A 14051-nucleotide genomic window follows, 5' to 3' on the forward strand; every position below is an offset into this window, starting at 1 on the left:
AATATATATCCCTGTTTTTTTAATAATGTATATGAATTATTTTTTTGTAAAACCCTTCATCACCTCTGGATGTACTAAATGCTGTTTTTAAGTATTGCTCTAAATACTTTCTCTAAAACTGGCCCTGACCACAGTACCAAAAGTTTGGTTCAGCAGTCGCACCTGATGAACCAAACTGACTTATAAAAGGGGCCATCCGGCTCCAGTAAAGTCTTCATAGTCTTGACAGATAGAATATTGCTCTATGGAGCCCCATTTTTGCCCATCAAATCTGTCAGAAGTTGCAAGGGAATCTCTGGAGGCAGCCGACAACACAAATGTGAACAGAACCTAAACTTGCAGATCTTAGCTTAGGGATTCCGAGGACGACATTAAAAATGAGTCAACTAATAAATACCGTCATCTTCAATAAAGTATTAAACAAATCTATACATCAAACACAGCTTTGAAATAAGCAGGTCAGCCGATACAGATGGCCGGTAAATTATTCAAATAGATCGCTTCTCTAAACTAAATAGAATCTTAATGAAAGATGACACATCTAAGTAACGACGAGCGTCCCGAGAACACGGACGGAGCGGACAACAAAGTACAACCTGTCATGTAGGCTTAACCTACGAGGGATATCAAAGGGTTCTGAGCTTTCAAGTGGCGGCAGATCCTAATCAAAAGTGTCCTATGTTCTATCAAGAGAGACCGGTCACTAAAGCTTACTTCTAGATCTTATTTACGTATACTGCATTTTTCCTCAAATACCTAAAGTTAGTTATTCTAAGAGCTCATATACCCCGAAGCGCTATTGTCTTTCTAGGACAACCCATTTAGGGTGTTTCACACACGGGTTTTGTGCCAGTTTTTCATGCAGTTTTTGAGCCAATGCCAGAAGTGGCTTCAAAAGACATAGGAAGTATAAAGGAAGGTCTTGTACTCCTCCTTCCTGCTTGATTCACTTCGAACTTTGGTGTAAAAAAACTGCATTAAAAGCTGCCCAAAAAACCTTTGTGGAAAACCACGAGTGAGAATCTCATGCGGGTTTTGTACATTGCGAGACACAAAATTTGTACAAATTTGAATTTCATTCTTTTAAAAAGACTTATTCACATTAGTGGGTTTTTTTTTCATTTCAGAAATGCTGTGAGGATAAAAAAAAAAATCATAGCATATTCGATCTTTGGGCATTTCTTCGAAACGCCTCGCCCCCATTATGTTCAATGGGACCCTAGAAGACATCGCATAGCACTCGCATGCCGTACAATGTGATGTTTCCTATTTAAATATATGAGAAGCACTTTTATAATTGCACAGGAGAGATGTGAGGCATTTTTCAATTTTACACTTGCCCGTGTGAATCCAACCTTAGGCTAATTTCACACAAGAGAGCGTGAGATCGGGCCTTGAAATATAGGAATAAAGCGGTGCTAATACAAAAGAGCTTGTGAGGGCAGCAGCATCCTGGTCACACAGATACAACATGTATTACTTGGAGGGATACATCTACATGACAAAAATCTGAGCCGATAGTAAACTGAATATCCGAGGATCTAAAAATGAATGAAAGAATCAAAGAATGGAGTCTGAAACTTAAAGGGGTTGTCCCGCGCCGAAACTGTTTTTTTTTTTTTTTTCAACCCCCCCCCCCCCCGTTCGGCGCGAGACAACCCCGATGCAGGGACGTAAAAAAAAAACCGCTCAGCGCTTACCTTAATCCCCGTGCTCCGGTGACTTCTATACTTACCGGCTGAAGATGGCCGCCGGGATCCTCTTCCTCCGTGGACCGCAGCTCTTCTGTGCGGTCCATTGCCGATTCCAGCCTCCTGATTGGCTGGAATCGGCACGTGACGGGGCGGAGCTACACGGAGCCCCATTGAAGAAAGCAGAAGACCCGGACTGCGCAAGCGCGTCTAATTTGGCCATTCGACCATTTTAGAAGGCGAAAATTAGGCGGGCTCCATGGAGACGAGGACGCCAGCAGCGGAGCAGGTAAGTGAAAAACTTTTTATAACTTCTGTATGGCTCATAATTAATGCACAATGTACATTACAAAGTGCATTATTATGGCCATACAGAAGTGTATAGACCCACTTGCTGCTGCGGGACAACCCCTTTAAAGTAAGAACTAACAGGTAAAAAGATTTTTTTTATGTCAAAGGTGCCCATAGCCTTTAATATACAGTGGATTTCCACCCATGATATGGCTGTCTCTTTTTTAGCAATTAGGTCAAGTAAACATTACATTATGTATAAGCAATAGAGATGAGCGAGCATGCTCGTTTAAGGCTTATGCTCGAGTGAGCATCGGTCTTCTCAAGTAACTGATTACTCGACCAAGCACCATGCAGGGGAATGGTGGGGGAGAGAGTGAGAGAGAGATCTCTTCCCCCCCCCCCCCCCCCCCTGCATGGTGCTCAGACGAGTGATCAGTTACTTGAGATGACCGATGCTCGCTCAAGCATTAGCCTTAAACGAGCGTGCCTGCTCATCTCTAATAAGCAACAAATCCTGTATCTGCAGTGCTGAGGGTTGTGGCTATTTGTCCAGGATGGAACAATATAGGCAAATGAACATAGCTCAACAGGTAACACATTTCTATCTTACTGTATATTGCTTAAAAGTCCTAGAAATGAATGAGAAAAAAAGAAAAAAATAACTATATAGTGATCTTCCCGGACTTCTCCAATCTTCATTCCTCGGTTCTCTCCCAATTGTCTATAGTATCTGGTAGGAGGTGAGGCTTCGTTAAGTAGGTACAGCTTAGCTTTCTATGATGCATTTTTCTACAGGCCTGTAGTGATACTTTTTGTCTCTTCACATTAGACCAATTACAAACTCTGTGTAAAACTTGGAGAGTCCGGCCATGTCAAACTCATTCTCCAATTGGCTAAGTGCTGAATATTCCTTTACTTCAAATGTTGGAAATCTGTAACACAAAACAAACAAAATGCAAATTTTTATACTTCTTAAAGCAAACATGTAGCTGAGAGAAGACTCCTTGCAATTTATCACATCAGTGAACTTTACGGCTGCAGACGTATCAAACGACTAGAGCTTTAACTAGAGATGAGCGAGCGTACTCGGAAAAGCACTACTCGCTCGAGTAATTTGCTTTATCCGAGTATCGCTGTGCTCGTCCCTGAAGATTCGGGTGCCGGCACGGAGCGGGGAGCTGCAGGGGAGAGCGGGGAGGAACGGAGGTAAGATCTTTCTCTCCCTCTCTCTGCCCGCTCTCCCCTGCTCCCCGCTGCGACTCACCTGTCAGCCGCAGCGGCACCCGAATCTTCAGGGATGAGCACAGCGATACTCGGATAAAGCAAATTACTCGAGCGAGTAGTGCTTTTCCAAGTACGCTCGCTCATCTCTAGCTTTAACCCTTTCCAATGAACTATCTGACATCTAAAGACATTCTGATTGAAGGCTGCAGAGCTTCGATGTCGGAAGACGTCTGACAGGGTATTCTTACTATATATTACTGGCTGCTCTGTTGTTGGGGGCCTCTCTGGCATGTCACATATCGCAGTACTGGCTCTAGCCAGCAGATGGCGCCATTGCTTAATGGAAGAAAGAGAAACCCCCCCTAGGAAACCCTAAATCTAAAATTGGATTGCAAAGGGTTAAAGAGCTGATCTAAAGCCTAGAAAGCTCTTGCAACATAACCCTCTGTTAGAACGCTCACATTAAGCCTATTACCTGAGCTCAGATGGCACACCTAATTCTGCCCTCCTAGTAAAATGGAAGAGCTACAATAATTCAGATTCGGGGATACACATCTTCTGGCCCAGATTGGTCATTTACCGGGTGCCTTTAGATGACCTTCTTAACCCCTTAACGACCAGCCCATAGTGTTTTTACGTCCTCCCGAAGTGGGCTCTATTCTCTGAGGACGTAAAAACATGCTTCCTGCAGAGAATAGTGCCCCTCGGGCTGTGGACGTGACAGCTCCATGCTGTCGGTGTCCGCAGGTAGCTGACAGCATGGAGCTGTCATCCCGGGCTGTTCGGAGCCCCCCCCGGCATTGCGATCGGCGCTATGCAATGGATAGCGCCGATCGCAAAAAAAGTAAATAAACGTACATAAAAGTTAAAGATTCAGCTGCTCTGATGGATCGGATCCATCGGAGCAGCTGAAATTACTCACCCAGGTCTGGCACGCTGCTCCCCGCTCTCCTGCCGCTCCGGGGCCCGAAGCCGGTCTTCTGCGCATGCGCGCCAGGCGGCATTACGTCAGCCGCATGCGCAGAAGGCCCGGCGGCGCGGGAGATTTAAAATCTCCTGGCTCCCGGCTCCTGTAGGTAGCCGGGAGGCAGGAGATGTCAGCGGGGACTGCGGTGAGCGGTCCCCGGTACCGCGATCGCCGTTATCCAATGGTTAGCGGCGATCGCGAAAAAGTTAAAAAAAAGTTTAAAAAAAGTCAGTTTCACCTCCCCTCATGGATCGGATCCATGAGGGGAGGTGAAAATACTCACCCCCAGTCCTCAGCGGTGTCCCGATGTCCCGGGACCCGAATCCCCGTCTGCGCATGCGCGCCCGATGATTGACATCGGGCGCGTGAACAGACGGGCTCGAGCCCCGGGAAATTTAAAATCCCTCTGCTTCTGGCTGCCATGTGTAGCTGGGAGCAGAGAGATTATACCGGGGACATGATCACTGTCATCCAATGGATGACAGTGATCATGTAAAGTGAGAAAAAAGTGTAAAAAAGTAAAAAAAAAAAAAAGTAAAAAAAAGTTTTTAAAAGTTTAAAAAGCGTACGTTTCATCTCCCCTCATGGATCATATCCGTGAGGGAGGATGAAAGTACGTACCTAAGGCCCCCAGATTTATCCGCGGACCTTACCACAGCTTCTGCACACGCGCCCGTCGCCAAAATGGCGGGCGCATGCGCAAAAGCTGTGGATTGCCAGGATAATTTAAATTCTCCCTGCTCCTGGCTACAAAACGTAGCCAAGAGCATGGAGATTTAATGGGGGTCCGCGGTGAGCGGTTCCTGGTCACGTGTTCGCCATTATCCAATAATGGCGATCACGTAAAAGTTAAAAAAAAAATTTGAAGTTTCATCTCCCCTCACTGATGCGATCGGTGAGAGGAGATGAATCTTTTTACCGGAGGCCTCCGTATTTGAATCCCGACGCGATCTTCCTCCGTGGACCTTCCAGGATTCTGCACATGCGATTGCCGGCAAAAAGCCGGACACATGCGCAGGAGTCAGGGAGCCCAGGAAATTTAAAATCTCCTTGCTCCCAGCGACCAACGGTCACAGAGAGCCTGGAGCAGTGACCAGGGGCCTCGTTGAGCGGTCCCCGGTCACGTGATAAAAAGGTAGCGATCTACCTTAGGCCGGTCTCACATGACCGGATAGGAATGACGGATTCCGCATGCGTCTGATCCGCGGTAATACGCAGATCAATCGCATTGGATTACACAATTCCGCTCACATTAGCGGGTCAGAATTGTGTTATCCACTCGCAGAAAAGAGAACGCAGCAGGTTCTATTTTACTGCGGATATCGGCAACATAGAGCCCATTGTGCTCCATGGTCGTGGATATACCCGCAGCCCATACGCAACTACATTGTATACGGGCTGCGGGTACCCGCGTCATCGCTAAGCGATGGTGCGGGAAATACAAACAAAGGTGTACTGTGCATGACCGCCTGTGTGAGTAGGCAGTTATGCGCAGTACATTACGCAGCCGTACGCAGGGTCACAGCCGGGCTCACAGATGGGATCCGCTGTGGGCCTCCGCAAGCGGATTCCGCCTGCACCCGCGTGAGCCCGGCGTTATTCAGACCGCTACCTGTGATACGTATTTTACAAGAAGCCCCGGGAACGCTCGCTTTCCTGCAGTTCCAGGAGCACCTTGTTGAGCGCCTTCTGTGTGAGACCGCCGCACCTCATCAAGCTTACGGAGACTCACGGAACGCCACTTTTTACACCCCATACCCGCCACTGAGGTCATGAAATACCCCCAAAAAGCATGAGAGGAGGGGGGGGATACCCGGTTTTATTGCCCCATGGGCCCATTCAACCAGCCTCCGTAATTACCCCTGTCTTCGGAAATACTACACAGTTCACATTTTTACTTTTATCTAAGATTTGCGAACGCCAAAAAGGGCGCTGAGGGGGAGGGGGGGGATTTTTAGGGAGTCAATCTTTATTCTGTACAAATAAGCAATGGGGCCTGGAATTTATTCAGTTGTGCCCTAAAATCCAACAGGTGTTCCGTCCTTTATAGGCCTTGCCATGCGTCCTGTAAGTAGATTAGGGCCACAATGGGTATGTTTCTGAACTCGGGACAAACGGGGGTATCCATTTTGGGGTGAACGTCTTCATTCCTATGTGCACTGTACAAAAAAACTGTTTTTAAATTGAAAAAATTGCCAAAAAAATTGAAAATCGTAACTTTTTCCTTCTGCTTTGCTTAGATTCATTCAAATACTGTGGGGTCAAAATACGCAGTACACCCCTAGATGAATTCGTTAAGGGGTCTAGTTTTCAAAATGGGGTCATTTGAGGGGGTTCTTTATAGTTTTGGCCGCTCAATGGCTCTATAAGTGGGCAATGGGGCCTGGAATTTATTCAGCTGTACCCTGAAATCCAACGGGTATTCCTTTCATTGTAGGCCTAGCCATGGGTCCTGTAAGTCTATTAGGGCCACAATGGGTATGTTTCTGAACACGGGACAAACAGGGGTATCCATTTTGGGGTGAAAGCCTTCATTTATATGTGTGCTGTACAAAAAAAACTGTTTTTAAATTGACACAATAGCCCAAAAAATGAAAATCCTATTTTTTTCCTTTTGCTTTGCTTAAATTTATTCAAAAACTGTGGGGTCAAAATATGCAGTACATCCCTAGATAAATTCGTTAAGGGGTCTAGTTTTCAAAATGGGGTCATTTGTGGGGGTTCTATATGGTTTTGGGCGCTCAAGAACTCTACAAGTGGGCAATGGGGCCTAAAAGGACTTCAAGCAAAATCTATGTTCTGAAAGCCACCGATTACTCCTTTTATTTTGGGCCCCGTTGTGCATGCGGAAATAAGATTAGGGCCACAATGGGTATATTTCTGAAAACAGCACAAACAGGGGTATCCATTTTGGGGTGTAAGTCTTCCTTCATATGTGTGCTGTACAAAAAAAGCTGTTTTTAAAATGACAGAATTGCCAAAAAAACAAAAATCCTAATTTTTTCCTTTTGCTTTGCTTGAATTTATTCAAAAACTGTGGGGTCAAAATGCGCAGTACACCCTTAGATAAATTCGTTAAGGAGTCTAGTTTTCAAAATGGGGTCATTTGTGGGGGTTCTCTATGGTTTTGGGCGCTCAAGAACTCTACAAGTGGGCAATGGGGCCTAAAAGGACTTCAAGCAAAATTTGTGTTCCGAAAGCCACCGGTCGCTCCTTTCATTTTGGGCTCCGTTGTGTATCCAGACATAAGATTAGGGCCACAATGGGTATGTCTCTGAACACGGGACAAACAGGGGTATCCATTTTTGGGTGCAAGTCTTCCTTCATATGTGTGCTGTACAAAAAAAGCTGTTTTTAAAATGACAGAATTGCCGAAAAAACGAAAATCACAATTTTTTCCTTTTGCTTGGTTTGAATTCATTCAAAAACTGTGGGGTCAAAATATGCAGTACACCCCTAGATAAATTCCTTAAGGGGTCTAGTTTTCAAAATGGGGTCATTTGTGGGGGTTTTCTATGGTTTTGGGCGCTCAAGAACTCTACATGTGTGCTATGGGGCCTAAAAGGACTTCAAGCAAAATTTCTGTTTTGAAAGACACTGACTACTCCTTTCATTTTGGGCCCCGTTGTGGACTCAGATATAACAATAGGGCCACAATGGGTATATTTCTGAACACGGCAGAAATAGGGGTATCCATTTTGGGGTGTAAATCCTGATTTTCATGTAAACTATAGGAAAAAATTATGTCTTTAAAATGACAGATTTGCAAAAATATGAAATTTTACTTTTTCTCCTCTAAATTGAATTAATTCCTGAAAAAAAACTGTGGGGTCAAAATACTCATGACACCCCTCAGTGAATACATTAAGGGGTGTAGTTTTTAAAATGAGGTCATTTGGGGGGGTATCTATTATTCTGACACTCATGAGCCTTTCCAATCTCGGCTTGGTATAGGAAAACAAAGTGTTCCTCAAAATGCTAAAAAGTAATGTTAAATTTGTACGTCTCCTAAATAGTTAAAAAAAAACGAAAGTTTTTCCAATGTGCGCCCAAAATAAAGTAAACGGGTGGAAATATAAATCTTAGCAAAAATTTCTATATTATGTTTGCACATATTTAAGATATTGCAGTTGGAAATGTGAAAAAATGACGATTTTTTCAAAATTTTCCCAATTTTGGCGCTTTTAATAAATAAACACAATTTCTATCGGTCTATTTTTTCCGCCTAAATGAAGCACAACATGTGGCGAAAAAACAATGTCAGAATCGCTTGGATATGCAAAACCTTTCTGGTGTTTTTCCATGTTAAAGTGACACATGTCAGATTTGCAAAATTTGGCCTGGTCATTAAGGCGCAAACAGGCTTGGTCACTAAGGGGTTAAAGACATACCTTTTGTGCTCAGCGGGTAATCTCATTTCACACAAAACGCTGATCATTCTTTCTTTACATTTCTTTCCACTGGAATCAACATCAACTTTACAGGACTTGTGGAGGACTAAATATTCCTGCAAAAGCAATACAAAATAACAGAAGCAATAGTATACACACACCAGGAAAAAAAGGAACGACTCCTCTAACCATTAAGGTAAAGAAGACACCCCATCTCCATGTTGAGCCCCGTTTCCTCTTTGACCGTCCCATTCCCCTGCGAATTCCGCACCCCATGTCAATTTCCGCACAGGATTTGTGTGAATTATTTCCACAGCTTGAGGATGAGACTTTCAAAATCTCATTCACTCTGCTGCTACTGTAAATTCTGTGCCAAATCCGTCGCATCTGGACCCTCCTAACTGTATTTTTCTGGTTGTTTTTTTCCTGGACAAGTTGGAGTTTTCAAAGGAACCATTCAACATACCAGATATGGTTTTAAAAAACTCTTAAAAATTTCTGAGTGCTGTGAAATGTGAAAGAAAAGAAAAAAATGACCTTTTTGGGGGGTGGGGGGTGCTCTACAGCATTCATGGTGTGGTAAAAATTGTTTTAAGTCATACCACAGGCATGACTTAATAGGTAAGAATACATGGCAGCCTTGGGGTCCTTTACAATTTACAACAGATGTCCGGAAGGGGTTAAAGAGAGCCTGTCACATTGAACATAGTATTTGGTCTGCATATTGCACGTTATGGAGCTGCTGGAGATCAGCAGATTGATATATATTATTTTGTGGGGAAAGATTCCATATAATTAGTATTTTGCTCATTGAAATCCCTTCCCTGTCTAGGCTTAAAGGAGATGTCCCGCGCCGAAACGGGTTTTTTTTTTTTTAAACCCCCCCCCCGTTCGGCGCGAGACAACCCCGATGCAGGGGTTAAAAAACCCACCCGCACAGCGCTTACCTGAATCCCGGCGGTCCGGCGTCTTCATACTCACCTGCTGAAGATGGCCGCCGGGATCCTCTGTCTTCATGGACCGCAGGGCTTCTGTGCGGTCCATTGCCGATTCCAGCCTCCTGATTGGCTGGAATCGGCACGTGACGGGGCGGAGCTACACGGAGCTACACGGAGCCCCATAGAGAAGAGGAGAAGACCCGGACTGCGCAAGCGCGGCTAATTTGGCCATCGGAGGGCGAAAATTAGTCGGCACCATGGAGACGAGGACGCCAGCAACGGAGCAGGTAAGTATAAAACTTTTTATAACTTCTGTATGGCTCATAATTAATGCACAATGTACATTACAAAGTGCATTAATATGGCCATACAGAAGTGTATAGACCCACTTGCTGCCTCGGGACAACCCCTTTAAGAGTCCAGTGGGCGGTACTACGCAATGACTCACAGCCTATCTGGTATCGGTGTGCATACACTGCTAGCTGGCAATTACTAAGTAGTACCGCCCACTGGACTCCTAAGCATAGCAATAGAAGGGATATCAATGAATAAAATACATGTTCTATATATAAGAAGCTGTATATCAACGTGCTCAGCTCCTCCGGCTCTAGAACAAGCTGCCCACAGATGAGACTGCATGACAGGTTCCCTTTAATCGGAATTAACAAATGTTAGGACTTAGAAAGACTAAAAATGGGAAAAAAACTACAGACCACCATGAAACTCCTAAATCTTTCTTACATCTGGTCCGATACTTAAGGTTATTGTTTTTATATATTTTTTTATATCATAGCATACAGATAAAGACACAAACTGTTCACTTTCGCACTCACCCGAATATTCCTTTTATCCCCTTGCAGAAGAATCAGTATCATCTTGCCCATGAACATCAGTTTCCCCGTCAGCTTCAAGTCCGACGTCCATTTCTCTACAGTTTTGACATATTTGCTCTTGGCTCTCATGTGATCTAAATGTAAAAGTGTTGTCCATGCCCCATCGTCAGTCACCGCTGACAGGGGGGAGCTTTCATCTTGGAGAGAATTCCCAATTAAACTGTTACAGTTCTGCTGTGTCCACAAGACCAAGTCATGTATCATGGGTTCAGAGAGACGCTCCCGGGCTTGGCCAAGTAATTTGTCTCGGAGTTCCTTACACTGCGCCCTGGTAAGTTCTTCAGAGCTGACAGAGATATTGGGGAGGCAGGATGGATATGTAGCTGACAGATCAAATACAAGACGGAGTCGAATGTCAGATTGCGCTATCCTGCGCACGCTGGTCTGAATCATCACAGTTATCCCACTCTCTACGAAACACGGGAACCCAATCAGCCAGGATGCAACATGCTGACAGCAATACATCACAGGGAAATTACATTTCCCAATCCCACTCTAGGTCATTAATCTTTGGTTAAGGGCATCCAGACTCAAATATTAGCGGACAGGTAAAGGTTATGAAAAGCTTCCTGACAACAACATCCTATCAAGGCTTACTTCTATTAGGTGCTTTTACTGAACATTGAAAAAATGTTGTCCCATCAAGGACACATATCAATGGGTGGGGGAATGGAGGAGGGACTTAAGGCCCATTTAGACACAACGATTATCGCTCAAAGATCGCTCAAAGCCCTCTTTTAATTAACAATCGTTTGTGTAACTGCGCCGACATCCTGCAGTTTTCGTTACGCCGTCGCTTATCGTTGTCTTTCAGCGTGCTCAAAGACGATGATGAGCCTTATCAGGGATTCACAGCAGGATACAGCTGATACCATTGTTTCAGCTGTATCCCGCTCCCTGATGACAGGTGGGGTATGAAAAACGCAGCTGTCCAGCTCTGTTTTCCATACCTCGCACGGAGCGCTTGGCTATATAACAGACGGGCGCACCGTGCAGAAAACAGCTGGATGCAGAAGACAAGTGGGGACACCCTGTTTGTCTTCTGCATCCTCTGCTCAGAGCGTCGGCTGTATAACAGCCGGGCGCTCCGAATGGAGAACAGCTGGATGCAGAAGGCAAGCGGGGACACCCCGCTTGTCTTCTGTATCCTCTGCTCAGAGCGGGGAACAGCTGGATGCAGAGAACAAGCGGCCCCTCGCTTGTTCTCTGCATCCTCCGGAGCACAAGATGATCACTCAACGTTTGAACGATCATCTTGTGATGTAAATGACATAACGATTATCACTCAAAAGACATCCTTTGAGCGATAATCGTTGTGTCTAAACGGGCCTTTAGGGCTATGGATAGTAAATTCTGTGAATTCCTATCAGAAGGTCACAAAGTCTATTTGCATATATAGGGTCTCTCAAAAGAATGGTGCAAAATAAGCAGATTTTATCATACATGAATTGGCATACAACAGCCAGAATGACGTGAAAAGTTAGAACAAGTTTCCAAGTTTTTGATGGACCTAACGGATGTTCGCGCCGTTGGAGACACCAGACAACCTAAAACACCACATCGATAAGAGAGGACAGGCTGGGATGCGTCTGGACAGAACTGGACTACCAAGGTGACATTTGCCATGTCTCCAAAAAGGCCCACATCAAATATCTTTAGGGCAAAGTCAGACAAGCGTGTATTTGTGAGCATGTATGTGTGCACAAAACAGCGCATCAACGGATGTGCAAAAAAAGCTTGTGACCGATAATCCGTGCCCATTGCTTCCATGGGGCCGCCGATGCTGCCGCCAGCATAATTGAAAGCAATAATATTAAGATAATTCTTTGTCTTAGGCCAGATTCACAAGCGAGTACGTGTATTTGTGCGCATCGGGCATTGCGTGAGCAACAGCGTTTTTACTGCACTTTTTGTGTCATGTGCAATTGTGTGCAAAAAAAACATGCACCGATTTTCAGATGAAAATCACCTATTTAAGTGTATGGGTGCGATTAAAAAAAACGGATTGCACTCATTTGATGTAACTGCAATCCGTTGTTTTGCATGTAACCATGGTAAGTATAAAAGAACAGTGCAGCACCTTTATTTGCCCCTTCAGGTTTTTATTTTTTGACTCTCTGAGGATGCGCTCACATGGCGGGATTCACCACGGAATTTTCTGTATGAAATCAGCCTACAAAAAAAAAAAAAAAAACACAAACCGATGCTCCCAGCCATTGAAATAGCCAATTATTTCAAGACGTGTCCTTTACCTGCGCAAACGGGCAGGTAAACAAACCAAATCGCACACGTAAATACGCACATGTGAGCGAACCCATTGAAATCAATGGGCTCTATTTTTTGCGTATCGCGTGTGCACATTTTTTATACACAAATGCTCATGCAGATACGTGTGAACGCGGCCTTATACTTCTGCGGGTGTTATGGGACCCGGGTGACTTTATATACAGGGATTGTCAGTGTATCAACTAGTGGCAACAAATAGGACATTTAGTAGAAAACGCTGAGAAGGTTAGTAATGGCTCCGTACAGTGAGATATATATGTATATTATCAGATCCTTGATGCTGCAATATTAGGGCTCCTTCCCACGGACAGATTTGTGTTGCCCGCATCTATAAGGTTCTATTGAACCTAATAGCCCAATGCTTACGGTGCGAATTCCGCACCGTAAAATCTCCCGTCCTCACCCGCGGCATGCTCTATTTGCCGCGGGTGTACGCGCGGACGGCTTCCATTGCAGTCAATGGAAGCTGTACGTTCACGCTATCTTCCGCCGAAGCGGAATTCCGCGGCGGAGCCTGTCACGGCCGTGTGAAGCCGGCCTTATACTTGATGTACGGGAACTGAATCCGGAGATTTGGGGGATCATCAGATCTGCTGACTATTCTATTACCTCAAAGATGGTGGATTAAATTGTTCCATTAAATAAAAAAAAATTTTTTTAAAAACATTTAAAAAAAAAAAAAAAAACGCCAGCCCTCATACGGCTATGATGACAAAAAAAAAAATCCAAAAAATGAAAACCAGAAAAATAGCTGCTTGCTAAAGGGTTAAAGAGAGTTGTGGCGGCACATCCTACAGCAGTGGTGCCAACCATAAGATCCAGGCCGGCTACACACGGGCGTATTTGGGGGGCGAAAATTTTATGCGCGCAATACACAGAGAATAGAACTGATCATTTTCAATGGGTTCGCTCATATTTCCGTATTTTGCGTGCAGAATAATAAACCGAACACGCTCTATTCCTCTGCTTATCTGTGCATCAAAGCTCCCCATAGAAGTCAATGCGCAAATGTGCATGCCTTGCAAAAAATACAATAAAATACTCCAATGCACGCGCAAAAAAAAAAAAAAGAATTCTTCACTCCATAAAAACACAACGCTGAGACGCATTCGCCCTTGTGAAGCACTTTTGGGGGAGCGCACCAACCTCTGGCAGCGGTCACACATAGAAGTACTACAAATCACACACTGCACTGCGATCCAGTTTGGGGGGTGGATCGGAGGATCAGCGACGATCCAGTGCAATCACCTGATCGTGCGAGGACGTCACACTCCCCCGGGTCACAGTATATGGCTGCCAGCACTGCCAGCTCCTCCAGCGCCGCCTCCGACATCCCTGCAGCCGACAGGAGGCCCACTGCACTTCCC

General features: G+C 44.9%; 1 protein-coding gene across 3 annotated transcripts; it reads right to left on the minus strand.

Moving 5' to 3' along the window:
- Positions 1–2786: 2786 nt before the first annotated feature.
- On the minus strand, positions 2787–14051 carry RWDD3 (RWD domain containing 3). Of its 3 annotated transcripts, none has more exons than XM_066597381.1 (4): positions 13933–14051; positions 10339–10721; positions 8568–8683; positions 2787–2917 (listed from the first exon to the last, which is right to left on the minus strand). In XM_066597381.1, exons 1-4 carry the CDS (start codon positions 14015–14017, stop codon positions 2806–2808), a joined length of 696 nt encoding a protein of 231 aa, XP_066453478.1. In that variant the 5' UTR covers positions 14018–14051; the 3' UTR covers positions 2787–2805. The 3 variants fall into 3 exon arrangements, with proteins under 3 accessions (XP_066453478.1, XP_066453477.1, XP_066453479.1); XM_066597380.1 differs by having other exon boundaries at positions 10339–10808; XM_066597382.1 differs by lacking the exon at positions 13933–14051 and adding an exon at positions 12479–12570 and having other exon boundaries at positions 10339–10808.

This window comes from Eleutherodactylus coqui, chromosome 3 (assembly GCF_035609145.1).
Source record: "Eleutherodactylus coqui strain aEleCoq1 chromosome 3, aEleCoq1.hap1, whole genome shotgun sequence".
Classification (NCBI taxonomy): domain Eukaryota; kingdom Metazoa; phylum Chordata; class Amphibia; order Anura; family Eleutherodactylidae; genus Eleutherodactylus; species Eleutherodactylus coqui.

What these genes read in the sequence shown, in the direction of transcription:
- RWDD3 (XM_066597380.1), bottom strand. Translation starts at nt 14,017, where the DNA reads ATGTCGGAGGCGGCGCTGGAGGAGCTGGCAGTGCTGGCAGCCATATAC. An exon ending in GGGATAAAAGGAATATTCGG is followed by an intron (nt 8,684 to 10,338) that starts GTGAGTGCGAAA and finishes TTGCTTTTGCAG; the next exon opens with GAATATTTAGTCCTCCACAA. An exon ending in TTACCCGCTGAGCACAAAAG is followed by an intron (nt 2,918 to 8,567) that starts GTATGTCTTTAA and finishes TTTGTGTTACAG; the next exon opens with ATTTCCAACATTTGAAGTAA.